Genomic DNA, 14,864 nt, shown 5'->3' with positions numbered 1-14,864 from the left:
CACTCCGAGTCCAGTCTCAACAAATGCCTTCATTTCCTCCTGTGTCCAAGGGTCTGGCAGCACAGAACCAGGGAACGTGACCAGCTTCACCCATATCTCCATGTCGCTAATCGCACATCCAATGGCCGGACTTTTGACGTGCGGAATGGCCAGTGAGAATGTTTCCAGTCCTTTGATAGGAGCACGAGCCATCCACACGGGCACGATGTAAGTTAGAAAATGTCGAGATTTAATTTCCCTGACACAGTTGCATTGGGAGGGCAAACATGTTTTGAGGGATATATAAGAGTGTAGAGTGAGGTGTTGGATGGAAGCAAGGAATGAATATCCATAGACAGACCCCAGGAAGGGCCACCATTGACGAGAGAAATTACCAGAAAACGTCAAACTTTTCGTGCTCCAAGGAAGCGGGGAATTTCTGTAGTTGACGTCGGAGTTGCACGTATGTTTGAGGCAACTGAAAAGAATGTCCAGACTCCCAAAGTTGATCACAAGGGACGGTGCAGGCAAGGATCACAGGAGCCAGCAGACTGATATCGAACCCCGAGTCAAGCTCAGCTGTAAAGGGATAAAGTTGATGAAGGGAGCATTTGGGCCTTGCAGAGGTCCCCGAAACTCTCCGATCAACATCTTATGCACGCAAGCTGCGTAATTAAGAGATAGATCATGCTGTTGTTGATCGACATATGTTTGCTGCATACGCAGAGCACATATGAAAGCTGTTACCTGGCGAGGTTCTGCCAGTAATACCATGTGCAGAATTTCGGGCATCACAGTGCGCCTGACGATTTTGGAGACGCGGGATAGTGAAAGGGTGGATGAGTATGGGTTTTTGATAGTGTAAGGGGCATGTGGAGCAAAAGTTGGTTGTGCGGCATACTTGAGGATGAGGAGGGCAAGCTCAGTCGGAAGGTCGCTGAATCTAAACGAAATGGCAGTAGGAGATTCCATGACTTGCGAGTAAAAGATGAAGCTGGTTTGACGCCTTTAATACTCGCCTCGTGGATTGTGGCTCCACCCACAGCAGTGGAGTCGCATTGTGTGTGGGACCAGAAGTTGTGACCCGGTACTGGTCCATAGCAGAGCTATTGTTCCATTTTAGTCGTCCAATGCACTGGCCCTGTGGATTCTGAAAATTACCGGTTATTAATTACTAGAGATTATCATGAGCGAGGACGTTATTGCTGGGAATTCATCTTAATGTCCCACCTTCTACAAACACTATCTGCCTGGATCATATACCAAAAATCCAGAATGAAACGATAAACATAAGTACAAGGTGACACGCGCATGAGCTAATAGGCAGTCAAGCCACGTCGCCGACGCGAAAGCAAGTATGTTCTAAGCCTGAAGTATCGCTCGTAATTCTCCGGCCAACTCTGACAATAGAAGTTAGCAGACAATTAGGGATCAAGTTGAAAGTCGATACTTACCTTTCAGGAACAACCCCAGGCGGTTACGAAGGACATGACCTTCGAAATTCCACAAGCCACAGGTGAGTCAGTCTCTCTACAGTTGGAATGTCAGTATACAAACGACAAGACTACCTCCACAGAGACTGAGTCACCTCTATTTAGACACCGCATCTTTACTTCGCACGTCCAGTGTCACTTTCCTGAAGAAGAAAAGAGCGAGATATACTTCATATCACGTTGGCTGGATCAGTGGTGGTACTGCTACAAGTAAATAAATCAACATTTCTCACTCCAGAGCATAATGTCATGATTGCACTGGTCGGTGAAGGTGTTACCGCAAGTTCTAGCCTAGCAACAGACGCGTAAGCACGCACGTTGATGAGTGCATGTATAGAGAAGCGATAGGTCGAGGCATACAATAAGAATGGCCCGGCGTTGAAAAGGTCGCGCGTTAAGTGTAACGTTTCAGTAAAGCTAGTTGGATTGATTATGTAATTTATAGATGGACTCGCTGAAATGACGCGGATATCGTACTTAACGTTCCCCTTTGGCAAGCGACTACACATCAAGACAACGAAGCTTTGAAGGTTCTCGAAGAAATCAACAGCGCGTTACGTTAACCCAACTTTCTATTCCGCCGACACTCTCAACAAAAATGACTCAGACGCCATGCCAGAGTAGCCTGTATAGCGGCGGCCTGTTACAAAGTACCTGAAGTCCCGATATGTGGGGACAGATTTATGATTTATACCTTCATAGGATGCTGGCGATACGCGGACAAGCTATCACTTGATCGATGAAAGGTTCAACTCCTTCAAAATCTAGAATTATACCAATGCAAAATTACTACTAGAAGGGTCAGTCACCTCGATGTCGGTCCCATTTACGAACTATAATAAACCTACAGAATAATCAAACGCAATATTCACATACATCCTCCATACAGAAGTAACCTCCTTCTCCACGCCGGCCCACCTCCATTCCAACGTCCTACAACCTCCTCAAGCGCGATCAACTAAAAGTGGATGAACACAGTCTGCAACCGAATATAGTCCCTAACCTCTCACGAATTCGTCAATATCCATGGTTTCAGCAGCACCCTCGCCCAAAACAAAATCTATATCTGAGAATACCCAACGCTGAACATGGTAGCGTGGCATGTCCATGGAGGTCGTTAAGAAGGTGGAACTGTATAAAACGTTGTATAATCAAGGAGTTGGCAGTTTGTTATGTTATGGCGGACGCGCGCGTGATGGACAACGTCCTACTTATTCTGCACGATGTCGTAACTCTCCTCAAAGAACAGAACAGGACTGTATATTTCCATGCAATGGCTTTCGGGTTGGCTGGCTGGATCGGCGGCGGCATTGGCGCATAGCAATGTGACGAGTGGGATTTCACCTTGTACATCCCTAGTATAACGCCATAGTTGCATGGATCGACAGTGATATTGCGTCAAAAATACGTTCTCAGTGTGAACTGGAGCGTTGTCGGTAGTTCTCTGACAGACTCTGGTACTGACAGAAAAGTGAGCACACAAATAACGATGAAGTCGAAAAAACCGACACTTACCTTCGAGAACCACGCTGGGCAGTCACAAAGGACATGACGCTTCAAACTTCAAACTTCATGAGCCTCAGGTGAGCGAGTCTGCCTTTGAAATGTCACCCACTTACAGCTATTGAGCAGGACATTATCTGACATCTCCGTCGCTGCCACCGAAGGATATGGTCATTTTCAACCAAGATCAGAAGTGTCGATTTTGCTAAACGGTGACCAGTGCGAGAGATGCTAAGTGCCAGGAACTCATCAAGGAAATCCCGCTAATGTAGTCCGTAGACTCAAGTCAAGCTCAACACGTCTATATGTTGGTCGAGAGGGGTCCTGGAGGCATTAGGCCACGTTGAAAAAGGGGCACGGAAGTTCAGGATGAATTATCAATAACACTGGCAGGTGATTCACCAATATAGCCTAGCGCTTAGCCATAGACGTGATGTAGCGAATGACATGTTCAAGCTCCGCTACGTTGAATCGATTATGTAATTTTACCTTGAATTGATTGTGCCTTGTGTTTGGGCTTTGACTACAGCTTTGGGGGTTGTTGCTTTGTAGATGCTCGCCGTGGACCCTGCTCGTTGACGATCACGTTGACTAGATCAAGCCAATTGCTTAATGTCCGGACTCAAAAACTCGCCCTTCGGCAAGCGACTACGCGCAACACATCAAGACAACGAAGAAGACGGTCCACGAAGAAACCGACAGCGCGTTAACCCAATTTTCTATACCGCCACATCGTCGACAACAAAGGACGTGACGCCAGAGTCGCCTGTCACGATGCGTGATATGTACGGGGACAGATTTGTGCCTTCACGGGATGCTGGAGATATGCGAACGAGCTATCACTTGATGGAAGAAAGCGGTCCTTCAACACCTTCAAAATCTAGAATTATACCAACAGAATCAGATGCATTGAAGGGTAAGTCACCTTGGTGATACTTGGGATTGCCAACTAATCAACCTACAGAACAAGCAAACGCAATATTCACTTCCATCCTCCACACAGAAGTAACCCCCCCTTCCCCACGTAGACCCACGTCCCCCCAGCGACCTACAACTTCCTCAAGTGCAACAACAACTCTCCCACCTAGTACACCTACCAGAAAACGCATATTCCATTACACCTCTCCCGCCACATCAGCAAACCCCAGCACACCAACCCGCAGACTCGACACTCCAACAGACGAAGCCTATTCCATGAGCCCCGTACGCGCAGAATCCCGTCAACTCCTCGAGTCCCCCCGCAGACAACTCCGCAGCGTCTGCAAAACGCCCTATCGCGTTCTCGACGCACCAGACCTCGCGGATGATTTTTACCTCAATCTCGTAGATTGGAGCAATACGAATGTACTTGGCGTTGGACTAGGAAGCTGCGTGTACCTATGGACAGCACATAATGCAGCTGTTTCCAAGCTATGCGATTTAGCAGCTTCAAATGATACAGTCAGCTCCGTCTCATGGGTCCAAAAGGTCCGTATATCTCGCCTTTTAATCAATTATTCTCGATTCGACGCTTTGATAGGGCACGTTGCTCGCTATCGGAACTCTCTCGGGTAGAATGCACATCTACGACGCTAATACTCTACAAGTACAACGCTCGTATAACAATGCTCACACTCAACGCATCGGTGCTCTCGCTTGGAATTCCCACATCCTTTCGTCAGGGTCGCGAGACCGTATGGTGCACCATCGAGATGTCCGAGAGGCCTCTCACCGTCCGTTTAAGCGGTGCGCGGGGCACAGACAGGAGGTGTGTGGGTTGAAGTGGGCTAGGGACGGTGGGCCGTTGGCAAGTGGGGGGAACGACAACAAAGTGTGTATATGGGATCTACGAGGTTCGAAACGCACTTCTGTTACTGGAAGTTCTACGTCAGGATCAGGTAGTGTGGATGATGCGGGAAACGGAAGTGGAGACGCGCCACTCTGGAAATTCCACGAGCACACAGCAGCAGTCAAAGCACTCGCCTGGGATCCACACGTGAGTGGGGTGTTGGCGACTGGAGGAGGGACGCAGGATAAACATATTCGGTTTTGGAATACGTTTAATGGGACGATGCTTAGTGAGCTTGATACTGGCAGTCAGGTGTGTCTTTCCTTCTCCTCTTCCATTCCCCTTCTTCCCTGCCTATTCCTATTCTATCCGCTCTAAAACTAAACCTCGATCGACACAGGTCTGCAACCTAATCTGGTCCCTAACCTCCCACGAACTCGTCAGTACCCACGGCTTCAGCAGCACCACAGCCCAAAACCAAATATGTATCTGGAAATACCCGACGCTGAACATGGTGGCGTCTTTGACGGGGCATACGCATCGGGTATTGTATCTTGCTATGAGTCCTGATGGTGAGTCGGCTTTTCTTTGATGTTATTCAGTGGGTGGTGGTGGGGATGAGATGCTCGGGTGCTAGGGCTGTAATGTTCAATGGTGCTGGGATGCGATGCTGATTTATGTTCCTAGGTGAGACAATCGTAACAGGTGCTGGGGATGAGACGCTTAGGTTCTGGAATGCGTTTCCGAAGAAGGAGGGTGGGGAGAAGCGGGAAACGAGGTTGGATTATGGGAGACTTATCAGGTGATCTCAATGCTCGAGTTTATTGGGGGATCCCGAACTACGCATGGCAGTTTCCCGAACCACGCTTGGCGGATTCCCAAACTACGCATCGCATCCAGGGAACACGGTGGACGTTGCACAATGCGTTTGGCGTAGACGCTGCACAGGGCGTCTGTCGTGGACGCTGCACTCTCGACGTCACGCTCTTATCTATACACTATATTCGCAAGCTAACATTGCACCACATCACGGCATATGACCACCAACCACACCACGCCACACCACTCTATCACTCACTCACTCACCCAAACCAAACCACATCAAATCAACTACCTCATCAACCCAAACCAACACGTCTACTTGGTTTGCTCAGTGCATATATGCGCCCAGCCGATCTACTTTGCATACTCAGTGCAATATGCCAAGCTCACACTCACATCCATATGTACTTTGTTCATATGTCGCATGTCGTTTCTGATTCCGATTCCTCGCTCGAGTCCTACTTTGTTTTTCGTCTTTCGTATTTGTGAACTCACTCTTTCGCCATGTCTCGTCTTGTAAGTCACCCTCGTCTTCGTGAGTGACATATACTCACTTGCTTGCTTTTTGTTCGCTAGCGTCCAATTCAATGCTTCTTGTAGGGCTATCTGTTTGCTTTTCTCGTTTCGTTTGTTTTTAGCTATACTGTGGGCATGTCATCGTTTTCTCTTTTTTTTTTAGCTTTGTACTTGGAGTATTATGATGCATTGATGACGATCAACGATTTGAAACGATTCAGCTGACTAGGTTGAACTCACCGAGGTAATTTATAATCATCATATGATACTTGTACGTGAGGGTATGTACTTGGCCCCGTACAGGGCGCTAAGATAACGCTTATAATGGATGTCAACGATTCGACCCTCGTTGTGCTACACTGCCACACGCAGTTCCTTTCATAAGACCTCATCAATCACCAAACAGCGCTTGTTCCCCACCACCAACAAAACCTTTGAAGCACGCACGCACTCACCCACACACAACTTATCAAGACATGGCATATCATGCAGGCGTGCGTATTTTTGCGATCTATAAATCTGAATCGTTGCTAACTTCAAGAGGGTGCTTGCTTTATCTTATCTTATTGCAGTATGGTGGATATGGGGCACCACCTGGGGCACCTGGAGGATTTAGTCGAGGTGTGGCTCCTGGAGGTCCTCCACCTGGTGCTGATCCTCAGTGAGTGTCATTCATTCTTATTCTCATCATCATTAGTATAGCCCTTCATCCTTATCATCATCGATTGCAAGCGCTCTATCTCCACCCCCTTCATCATCGGTGTGTTCTTGACTGATGCGCATATGACACGAAAGGCTATGGTCGTGGTTCGCTGCTGTTGACACGGACCGATCAGGCGCGATCTCTGCTGTCGAGCTTGGTGCGTCTTTTCTGACTGAGATGAGTGTTTTTATTGATCGTGTTCTGTTCGGGATCGTTGGTGATTAGAGAGAGCGTTGGTTAATGGGGATTGGACTCGTGAGTTTTCGCTTTTGAATTTTGGTTGGGATAGGCGCTGATGGTGGTGGTGTAGCGTTTGATTTGGACACTGTGAAGCTCTTGATGAGCATGTTTGTGAGTCTCTTCTTTGTTACCGTGTTGTTTGGTCGATTGTTTATCGGTTGTGATAGGACGTTGACCGAAGCGGAACCATCGGGTTTAATGAAGTACTGTTTCCCTATTCTATCTCATCTTCCTATCGATCTAAACGAGATTAGTTCTGCGGAGTCTGGAAATACATCAAGGTGCGTACACGCCCCTAGCTCCACCTACACAGCTTACCAAATAAACGACCAATAGGACTGGCAGAACGTATTCCGCCACTTTGACAGAGACCGCTCCGGCACCATCGACCGTAACGAGCTCCGCGAGGCCCTCCGTCAATTCGGGTTCAACCTCAGCCCACCCCTAATCGAGCTCGTCCAAGCCAAATACGGTATGTCCTCCCACTGTCGAGTCGTGCTTCCGTCGAGTTGCCATCTCACAACTTACTCTTTTAAAACAATGCTAATGCAAGACATCAAAGCTTCCAGTGTAGCTAGCCCCTACGGTCCTACTCCTGGTATCACGTTCGATCGCTTCGTTCGCGCTTGTGTGGTTATCAAGCAATTGAGCGGGGCGTTCCAGAATCTTGATACGGATAATGATGGATGGGTGCAGATTAATTATGATCAGTTTATGCAGACTGTTCTGTCGTTGCCTTGAAGTGGTTTGGGGATGGAATCAGGAGAGGAGGGGAACATGTACTTATAGTATGTTGGCAACAGCAGCGAAATTATGTATGTAAGATATCTATGTTCTTATTCTCGCAGGCAGTGGGCACTGCAGCCAAGTCGGATTAGAGGGCACCGGTCAGATGAGACGATTCAGTCGGTATGCGCCATGTTACTGGTCTGCGAGAGGTCTCCATGCACACCATATGTTCTTCATACTATGAGCCAATCGACGGGAGTCGACATTAAACCCATCGTCGTGATGAATGCTCGAGTTGGGTGGCAAATATGACCTGCCACGGGGTATCTTTCCGTGGGCTCCGAAGGCTCCTAGCTGCGGACAGCAAAGGTATAGCCGTGATGGCCATCGATTTTCGTCGATGCGATCTTGGCGCGCGAGCTCAGCGCCAACTTGGACAGTGGTAGCAACAGTCAGGCACCTTCTTCGTCTTCTTCCTCTAGCAACCCTGCTTCATTCTCTTGTCAAATAATCCGTGGCGGTGAATACTGGCCAGGCCGATCATGATCTTGTACATGTCCTACTGCATCCTACTCCTCGGAGCAATGTTTGACGATGATCCCACAGTCCAATTGGTTATTGTGCAATATTGCATGCGTGCATCTACCACACTGTCATCGTTATCAATCAAAGTTCACCGAGGCCTGCATACACGGCTACACCCGTACCAAAAGAATGAGCTAGAAGAAAATTAGGTCGCAGGCCGTGAGCTGGCATCTGTTTCATTTCCGAGCGTCCAGTGATACAAACACATAAAAGTGTTTGGCTGCACCTTTCACTGATTGTGTTACGTGTATAAAAGACAGCCTAGTACCCGCTCCGATGCAGCAAACACCATCAGGATTCGACTATGAAATCCACTTCACTCACCTCTATTGTCATATCTGCCGCAGCGATGGCTGGCGTAGCTATCGCTGACCAGCCCGATACTACAACACCCATCAACCTACCCTGTAACCCAAATGGTAAGCACCTTTGCGGCCTACGTGCAGACAGTGTACTTACGGTTATCCATAGATTCAGTGCAGTGCTCAACAGACCTGCAGGGTTTCAACGACGAAAAAGATTACGGGTTTTTCTGCGGACCTGATTGGACGATTATATCATGGACAAAGTGTTCTTGCAAAAATTGTTGCAAGGTGGTTGCTAATGGGGATGACTTCCAGTGTGGAAACTGAGCGAGCCTGTCTTTTCCTGCTGCCTTTCGAGCTCGAGTATTAATCATGATGTTACTTACCTAGCATGTTGTGGGCAAGAGCGTGTGAAAAAAGCACTGTGATATAGTCTAAGTGTCAATGTGAAATTGTGAATATGGCATGCACTGAAGTTCTGGAGCCGATGATGGATCGATGATATCCGCGTTGTTGTTCGAGATGTTTGCTAGTGCACTTACTAGTATACTGGTAACTGCAGAGGTTCGCAGCGGAGTTTTAATCTGCTCTTGCCCTCATCGTGCATGTCACCTTCCTGAACTCAACGACACGGCCTCGAGCTTCAAGGATGCCATGCGATATCGGCATTCTCTCCGTGTGGGCACTGGGGATTAATTACGACCAACAATCTAGCGTGCCTTGAGTTCGTCTGACTTGATCTTCGACCTTTGGTATTCGCATATGCGCCCATTAAAAGTCGCAAGTCTCATGATCAAATTAACTGGACATCGGCTCTGAGGATCTTGGTACTTCCTCTTACACTTTTCAGGCCTTAGTCTGGCTCGAAGAAGGTCATGACAGGTCTATTATCCGGGCACGTACATTCAGCAAATACCAGTAAGTAACACACCACACGCTAGCTTAACTATATGAAGACAAATATTTAAACTTGCGCGACATATACAGGTATTTCAATTGTTCTTTTTGATTTTGATTTCGCTTTGGCTAATATGATACACTTACAGATGAGTAGAATGATTCTGATACCTCTCGTGACGTGTACCCTCTGTGTTCTCATGTACCAGATACTGACGAGCTTTACCAAACAGTTTCATGTATTCTTGTCACTATCGTGTAGAGATGACTATATGCCAGGGTATGTGGCGATGTCGGTACCTAGCCGCAGACCTTTATATATACATCAATGCGCGATTGCTTGATATGTGCGTGAACTAAGCGCGTCGATGCGTGTGTGCTGATATTGGAGTTGTGCTGTTGGGTCGATTGTTTATCGGTTCTGATAGGACGTCGACCGGAGCGGCACGATCGCGTTCAACGAAGTACTGTTTCCCTATTCTATCTCATCTTCCTATCGATCTAATTGAGATTAGTTCTGTGGACTCTGGAAATACATCAAGGTGCGTACATGCGCCTAGCTCCACCTACACGGCTTATCAAAAAACTATCAATAGGACTGGCAGAACGTATTCCGCCACTTCGACAGAGACCGCTCCGGCACCATCGACCGTAACGAGCTCCGCGAGGCCCTCCATCAATGCGGGTTCAACCTCAGCCCACCCCTAATCGAACTCGTCCAAGTCAAATACGGTGCGTCGTCCATTCTCCCACTGTCGAGTCGTGCCTCCGTCGAGTTGCCATCTCACAACTCACTCTTCTAAAACAATGCTAATGCAAGATATCAAAGCTTCCAATGTAGCTAGCCCCTACGGTCCTACTCCTGGTATCACGTTCGATCGCTTCGTTCGCGCTTGTGTGGTTATCGTGTGGTTATCAAGCAATTGAGCGAGGCGTTCCAGAATCTTGATACGGATAATGATGGATAGGTGCAGATTAATTATGATCAGTTTATGCAGACTGTTTTGTCGTTGCCTTGAAGTGGTTTGGGGGATGGAATCTGGAGAGGAGAACGTGTACTTATAGTTTGTCGGCAACAGCAGCAAAATGATGTATGTAAGATATATGTGTTCTTATTCTCGCAGGTAGTGGTCACTGCAGCCGAGTCGGATTAGAGGGCACCAGTCAGATGAGACGATTAAGTCGGCATGTGCCATGTTACTATAGTACCGGAAGCACTAAAGCGGCAACTACATAGAGGACTCAAATTTGGTCCATTTGCACCAGGATGAATTTTTAGGAAAGGCAGCAAAATAGTCAATATTTAATGTTTTTATGAATTTTAGGGTGTTGTTTCAATTTTTGGTGACGGAGTTTCACTGCTGTGTAGAGCAGCTACTAGAGCTAGGGAGATATGCCTTGATATGTGTTCGACACTTACCATCCGACGATTTTTTCGCAAGACATGGCGTTATATGGACGCCTAACTTGCGCCTACCGGTGTGTTTTCTGGTTTTTGAAGGTGGTAATTGTGTTCTCACAAGGTAATCAGCAAAGGGCTTAATTCTTGACAAGCTGCTTTGCTATCAAAAAGTACAAGGGCCACCATCGTGTACAACTCACACAAGATGTTTTAGATGGTGCGGATGCTCCCTGAAGGGTTAGACAGCGCCAGGATGACTTTTCGTAGTTATGTTTCAATTTTTTTGGGGGCAAAAATTTCGATACTTAGTAGAATTTAGTAAATCTATTCAACAAGCTTTGAACTACACTTCTCAACTACATTACAGCTGAGACAGGCATGTTTTGATGTTGCATTTAACGATTGTGCATCGGAGCTAGCCGAGGCGTCTAAAGGTGCTTCTTGTACTGTAGTCTGCGGGAGGCCCCTATGCCCACCATATGTTCTTCCTACTATGAGCTAATCCAAACCGATCGACGGGAGTCGACATTAAACCTCATCGTCGTGATGAATGCTCGCTGTGTGGCAATTATGACCTGCCATGGAGTATCTTTCCGTGGGCTCCGAAGGCTCCTAGCTGCGGACGGAGCCGTAATGGCCATCGATTTTCGATGCGATCTTGGCGCGCGAGCTCAAGCGCCACTTGGACAGTCTTCCTCTAGCAACCCTAGTATATATGGAAAGCCAGACCACCGTGCTCTACTTTTACAACTTCTTCTTAGAACCTGCCTATTGAGGCAAGTGCTTCTATTGACCTCCGAAGTTCCACCCTGTACGACCATTAGAAAAAATTATTAACCGTTAATTGTGATACGTCGGCGTCATAATTCGAGGTATCTCTTATTCTGACTCAGACATCTGAGCATAAGCGCCACGCAAGTACTGGTATGTGCTACAGCAGTTTGTGAGTATATTCGATCGATGTATGCTTCACTACCAGAATGTATTATACTGATTAGGCTACATCCGAGTCGAGGCATGGTCATTGGTGACTGCTCACGCAAGTGGAGCCATGTCCGCACCCAAGTGTTCTCCGCTCTCAGGTCCTTCGACAATTGCAGCAGATCATCCGTGTGTGATAAGCGGTACGCTCTTTACTACAGGGACATCATACGAGAGCTTGATTGCGCATTTCAGTTTGCATGACTTCGGAGGTGTTGGCGGTCTGTGCTTTCAGCATTGATGTCCTCGTGCGCCCCAAGCACGGCCTCGAGACGCTTGCAATTATATACAGCCTACCGTATGCTATACTCACGTAGAGGGTACGTTCGACCACAAGCCTCCCCTATCAATTTCAAACAATTTACTACAGCTGATAAGATGGTGTTTTTTCGTGCTTGCATTCTTTACTGAATGTCCTCTGGACCTCATCACTCGAGTGCAGTCCCCTCGGTCCCTGTGAGTGTGGCAGCAATATTGACGGACCCGCATGTATTTTCTTAAGCTCTTTCCGGAGCCTCCGGCTGCCACTGATGCACTACTATCATGACGGTCAGCTCCATTAGCGGAGGGCAGGATATTTTGGTGACGGCAACATAGAGGTCGCGGTGACAATGTTCGAGGCGTAGCATATCTGCAACAAGTACTGTGAACGGGCTGGCTTGCAGAAGTATCTGAGTCAAGATGAACAGTCGAAACTCAGGACTCTTAGTAGTGAGCGTGATGTTTGGATTTCCCCGACGAAGACGCTCCGGACTCTTAGTAGCGAGCGTGATGCTGTTGTATTCACGTAAATTTACTCCTTAACACGAACTTGAAAATGATGTACAATATGACTTCCTTCTCCGCATCTACCATGACATGTCACAACTGATGGATCACAGTTTGATACATTTTTCCGATGGGGGTGTTCGGAGTAAAGTTGCCGTGGTCCGGTTCAGGTCCGGTTCGGGCACATCTCATCTGAACCTGAACTCGAAACCGCTAGCTAGGTATGCATTTCTGCCGGACCCGAACCTGGACCACTGGTTCGACGACGGACCGGTTCTATGCAGTTCTGTTCAGGTTCGGACCGGTTCTGAACCAAAAATCCATGCTACAATAAAATTTTCGTTGCTAGCTACTCTGAATTGCGCTTCTGCACCTCCCGCGCTGCATCATTCCATCAAGCGCTTCTTCTGTGCTGTCCGTTGAGCAGCCAACTCTGCTTTTTGGCGCCTCCGCTCCTTCTTATATGTGCCTTTGACAGTTTGGATGTCACCGAAGTTCTTTGGGAGAAGGCGAGCGCGCCGCTTCGTGTCTGTGAGCCCAGCATCCGAAAAGGCACGTTCACAAGGGACGGAAGACCCTTGGATAGGCAAAAGTCGAGTGCAATGCGACTCAGCACTGGATAGCGAACGGCATTAACCTGATGTGTGTTCCCGAAGGTTGCTGGAGTCAGTTGGGTACTAAATGTGAAGGTAGTAGATTCATTGGGTAACGTCGGTGATAGTGACGGAGAAGCAACTGGGGGTAAGGAAGCAGTTTTTTGTGTAGGTGAATGCACCCATTCTATGTTGCAGGCATCTTTGAGCGATCCGTCGATATTGAGTGCGCACTGGTCCATCGTGTCAGTGGGGTCGAGACAATATTCAAGCAGGTATATTTGTTACTTAGTAAAAAACTGTACAGTACCAAATATCTGATCAAGATCGTTGCCGCTCATAAGTTATAACTCATAACAAGCTTGATGTCTGATCATTTGTTTCGGATCCCTACTAACGGACTAATGGTTCGGTTACGGTTCGAACAGGTTCGCTACGGTCCACAAATTTAGTCAGTCCCCGAACCGCGAACCGCTCCCCTGCTGGACACTCTCGAACCGGACCGTTATTGAACCGAACCGTGGTCCGGTTCGAGGTTCAGAACCGGACTGCGGCAACTTTAGTTCGGAGGTCAATGGAAGCACTTGCCCTCAATAGGCAGGTTCTAAGAAGAAGAAGTTGTAAAGTAGAGCACGGTGGTCTGGCTTTCCATACAACCCTGCTTCATTCTCTTGTCAAATAATCCGTAGTGGTGAATACTGGCCAGGTCGATCATGATCTTGTCACAAACATGTCCTACTGGGTCCTAATCCTCGTAGCAATGTTTGATGATGATCCCACAGTTCAATTGATTATTGAGTAATATCGCATGCGTGCATCTACCACATTGAATATTACAAATTGTGAATAAGCCATTAGTGGGATTCAAAGTAAAATTTTGAATATTCAGAAACACGCTGAAAGCGCGTTGAAACGTGTTTGAAAGAATTGCGAAATTTTTCAAAGTGTGAATTTAAACTCCGCTTGATTACCTTAGCCACGCATGCAAGTCGACGATTAGGGGTTAGGGTTAGACGCAATGCCTCGAACATCCGTGCGTCAAGACCTCTTACACACCAGCTAGACGCTGCTTCGCTGCAAGTTGCATTGGCTCATATAGAGCATGCTAGACGTAATACAGAAGATTCTGAATCATCCGGCTCCGATAGCTCAATCCTAAGTCCTATGATTATATCTCCAATATCTCCTCTATCAGATAGGTCTGACGGTTTCAACTAACTCAAGTACCGACTCCTCCGATATCGATCTACACTTTCTGCGCCTTTTGGGAGATATTGTAGCGCTTCGTGATGAAATAGAGAGAGCACGAGTCTCCATCGCCCTGACGAGCCCCCCATGCGTGCGCCGCAGATTCAGCTCTTACCTCATTTGCTGCCATCGCCCAGATCTCTTTCGCCAGAAATTGCGTGTATACCCTGACATTTTCGATGACATCCTCGACTATATCAGCGATAGTCCCATTTTCCAAAACCACTTGAACAACCGTCAGCTTCCCATCACCTTACAGCTTGCAATATTTCTAAATCGTGCAGGTCACTACGGCAACGCGATAGCTAACGAATATGTCTGCCAATGGGCGG

At 47.5% G+C, this 14,864-nt stretch overlaps 6 protein-coding genes across 6 annotated transcripts; 4 read left to right on the top strand and 2 right to left on the bottom strand.

The window, feature by feature from the left end:
• Positions 1-633: 633 nt before the first annotated feature.
• Positions 634-927, bottom strand: DFJ58DRAFT_639360 (uncharacterized protein; the record flags this gene model as incomplete). The annotated part of the gene is made up of 1 exon (XM_041381325.1): positions 634-927. A coding segment is annotated over one exon (294 nt), but the record flags the coding sequence as incomplete, so codon positions are not given.
• Positions 928-3,488: 2,561 nt separating this feature from the next.
• DFJ58DRAFT_253214 (quinon protein alcohol dehydrogenase-like superfamily) lies at positions 3,489-5,664 on the top strand. The gene is made up of 5 exons (XM_041379486.1): positions 3,489-3,891; positions 3,940-4,442; positions 4,495-5,055; positions 5,144-5,315; positions 5,431-5,664. The coding sequence occupies exons 1-5, from the start codon at positions 3,588-3,590 to the stop codon at positions 5,547-5,549; spliced, it is 1,659 nt and encodes a 552-aa protein (XP_041235430.1). The 5' UTR covers positions 3,489-3,587; the 3' UTR covers positions 5,550-5,664.
• Positions 5,665-6,281, top strand: DFJ58DRAFT_253215 (uncharacterized protein). Its single transcript, XM_041379487.1, has 2 exons — positions 5,665-6,081; positions 6,142-6,281. Exons 1-2 carry the CDS (start codon positions 5,780-5,782, stop codon positions 6,242-6,244), a joined length of 405 nt encoding a protein of 134 aa, XP_041235429.1. The 5' UTR covers positions 5,665-5,779; the 3' UTR covers positions 6,245-6,281.
• A 276-nt stretch (positions 6,282-6,557) lies between these two features.
• DFJ58DRAFT_671525 (uncharacterized protein) lies at positions 6,558-7,765 on the top strand (the record flags this gene model as incomplete). The annotated part of the gene is made up of 8 exons (XM_041382965.1): positions 6,558-6,742; positions 6,877-6,941; positions 7,010-7,039; positions 7,095-7,135; positions 7,192-7,227; positions 7,279-7,305; positions 7,361-7,500; positions 7,594-7,765. 8 exons carry the CDS (start codon positions 6,558-6,560, stop codon positions 7,763-7,765), a joined length of 696 nt encoding a protein of 231 aa, XP_041235428.1.
• A 918-nt stretch (positions 7,766-8,683) lies between these two features.
• DFJ58DRAFT_918311 (uncharacterized protein) lies at positions 8,684-10,467 on the top strand (the record flags this gene model as incomplete). Its single annotated transcript, XM_041395593.1, has 8 exons — positions 8,684-8,757; positions 8,810-8,906; positions 9,120-9,207; positions 9,526-9,561; positions 9,969-10,004; positions 10,056-10,082; positions 10,137-10,272; positions 10,361-10,467. The coding sequence occupies exons 1-8, from the start codon at positions 8,688-8,690 to the stop codon at positions 10,465-10,467; spliced, it is 597 nt and encodes a 198-aa protein (XP_041235427.1). The 5' UTR covers positions 8,684-8,687.
• Positions 10,468-13,077: 2,610 nt separating this feature from the next.
• Positions 13,078-13,284, bottom strand: DFJ58DRAFT_671528 (uncharacterized protein; the record flags this gene model as incomplete). The annotated part of the gene is made up of 1 exon (XM_041382966.1): positions 13,078-13,284. A coding segment is annotated over one exon (207 nt), but the record flags the coding sequence as incomplete, so codon positions are not given.
• Between the last annotated feature and the right edge of the window lie 1,580 nt (positions 13,285-14,864).

This window comes from Suillus subalutaceus (genome assembly GCF_016647625.1).
Source record: "Suillus subalutaceus strain FC151 chromosome Unknown DFJ58scaffold_299, whole genome shotgun sequence".
Taxonomy (NCBI): Eukaryota; Fungi; Basidiomycota; class Agaricomycetes; order Boletales; family Suillaceae; genus Suillus; species Suillus subalutaceus.
This window is presented reverse-complemented; position numbering and strand designations above follow the sequence as displayed.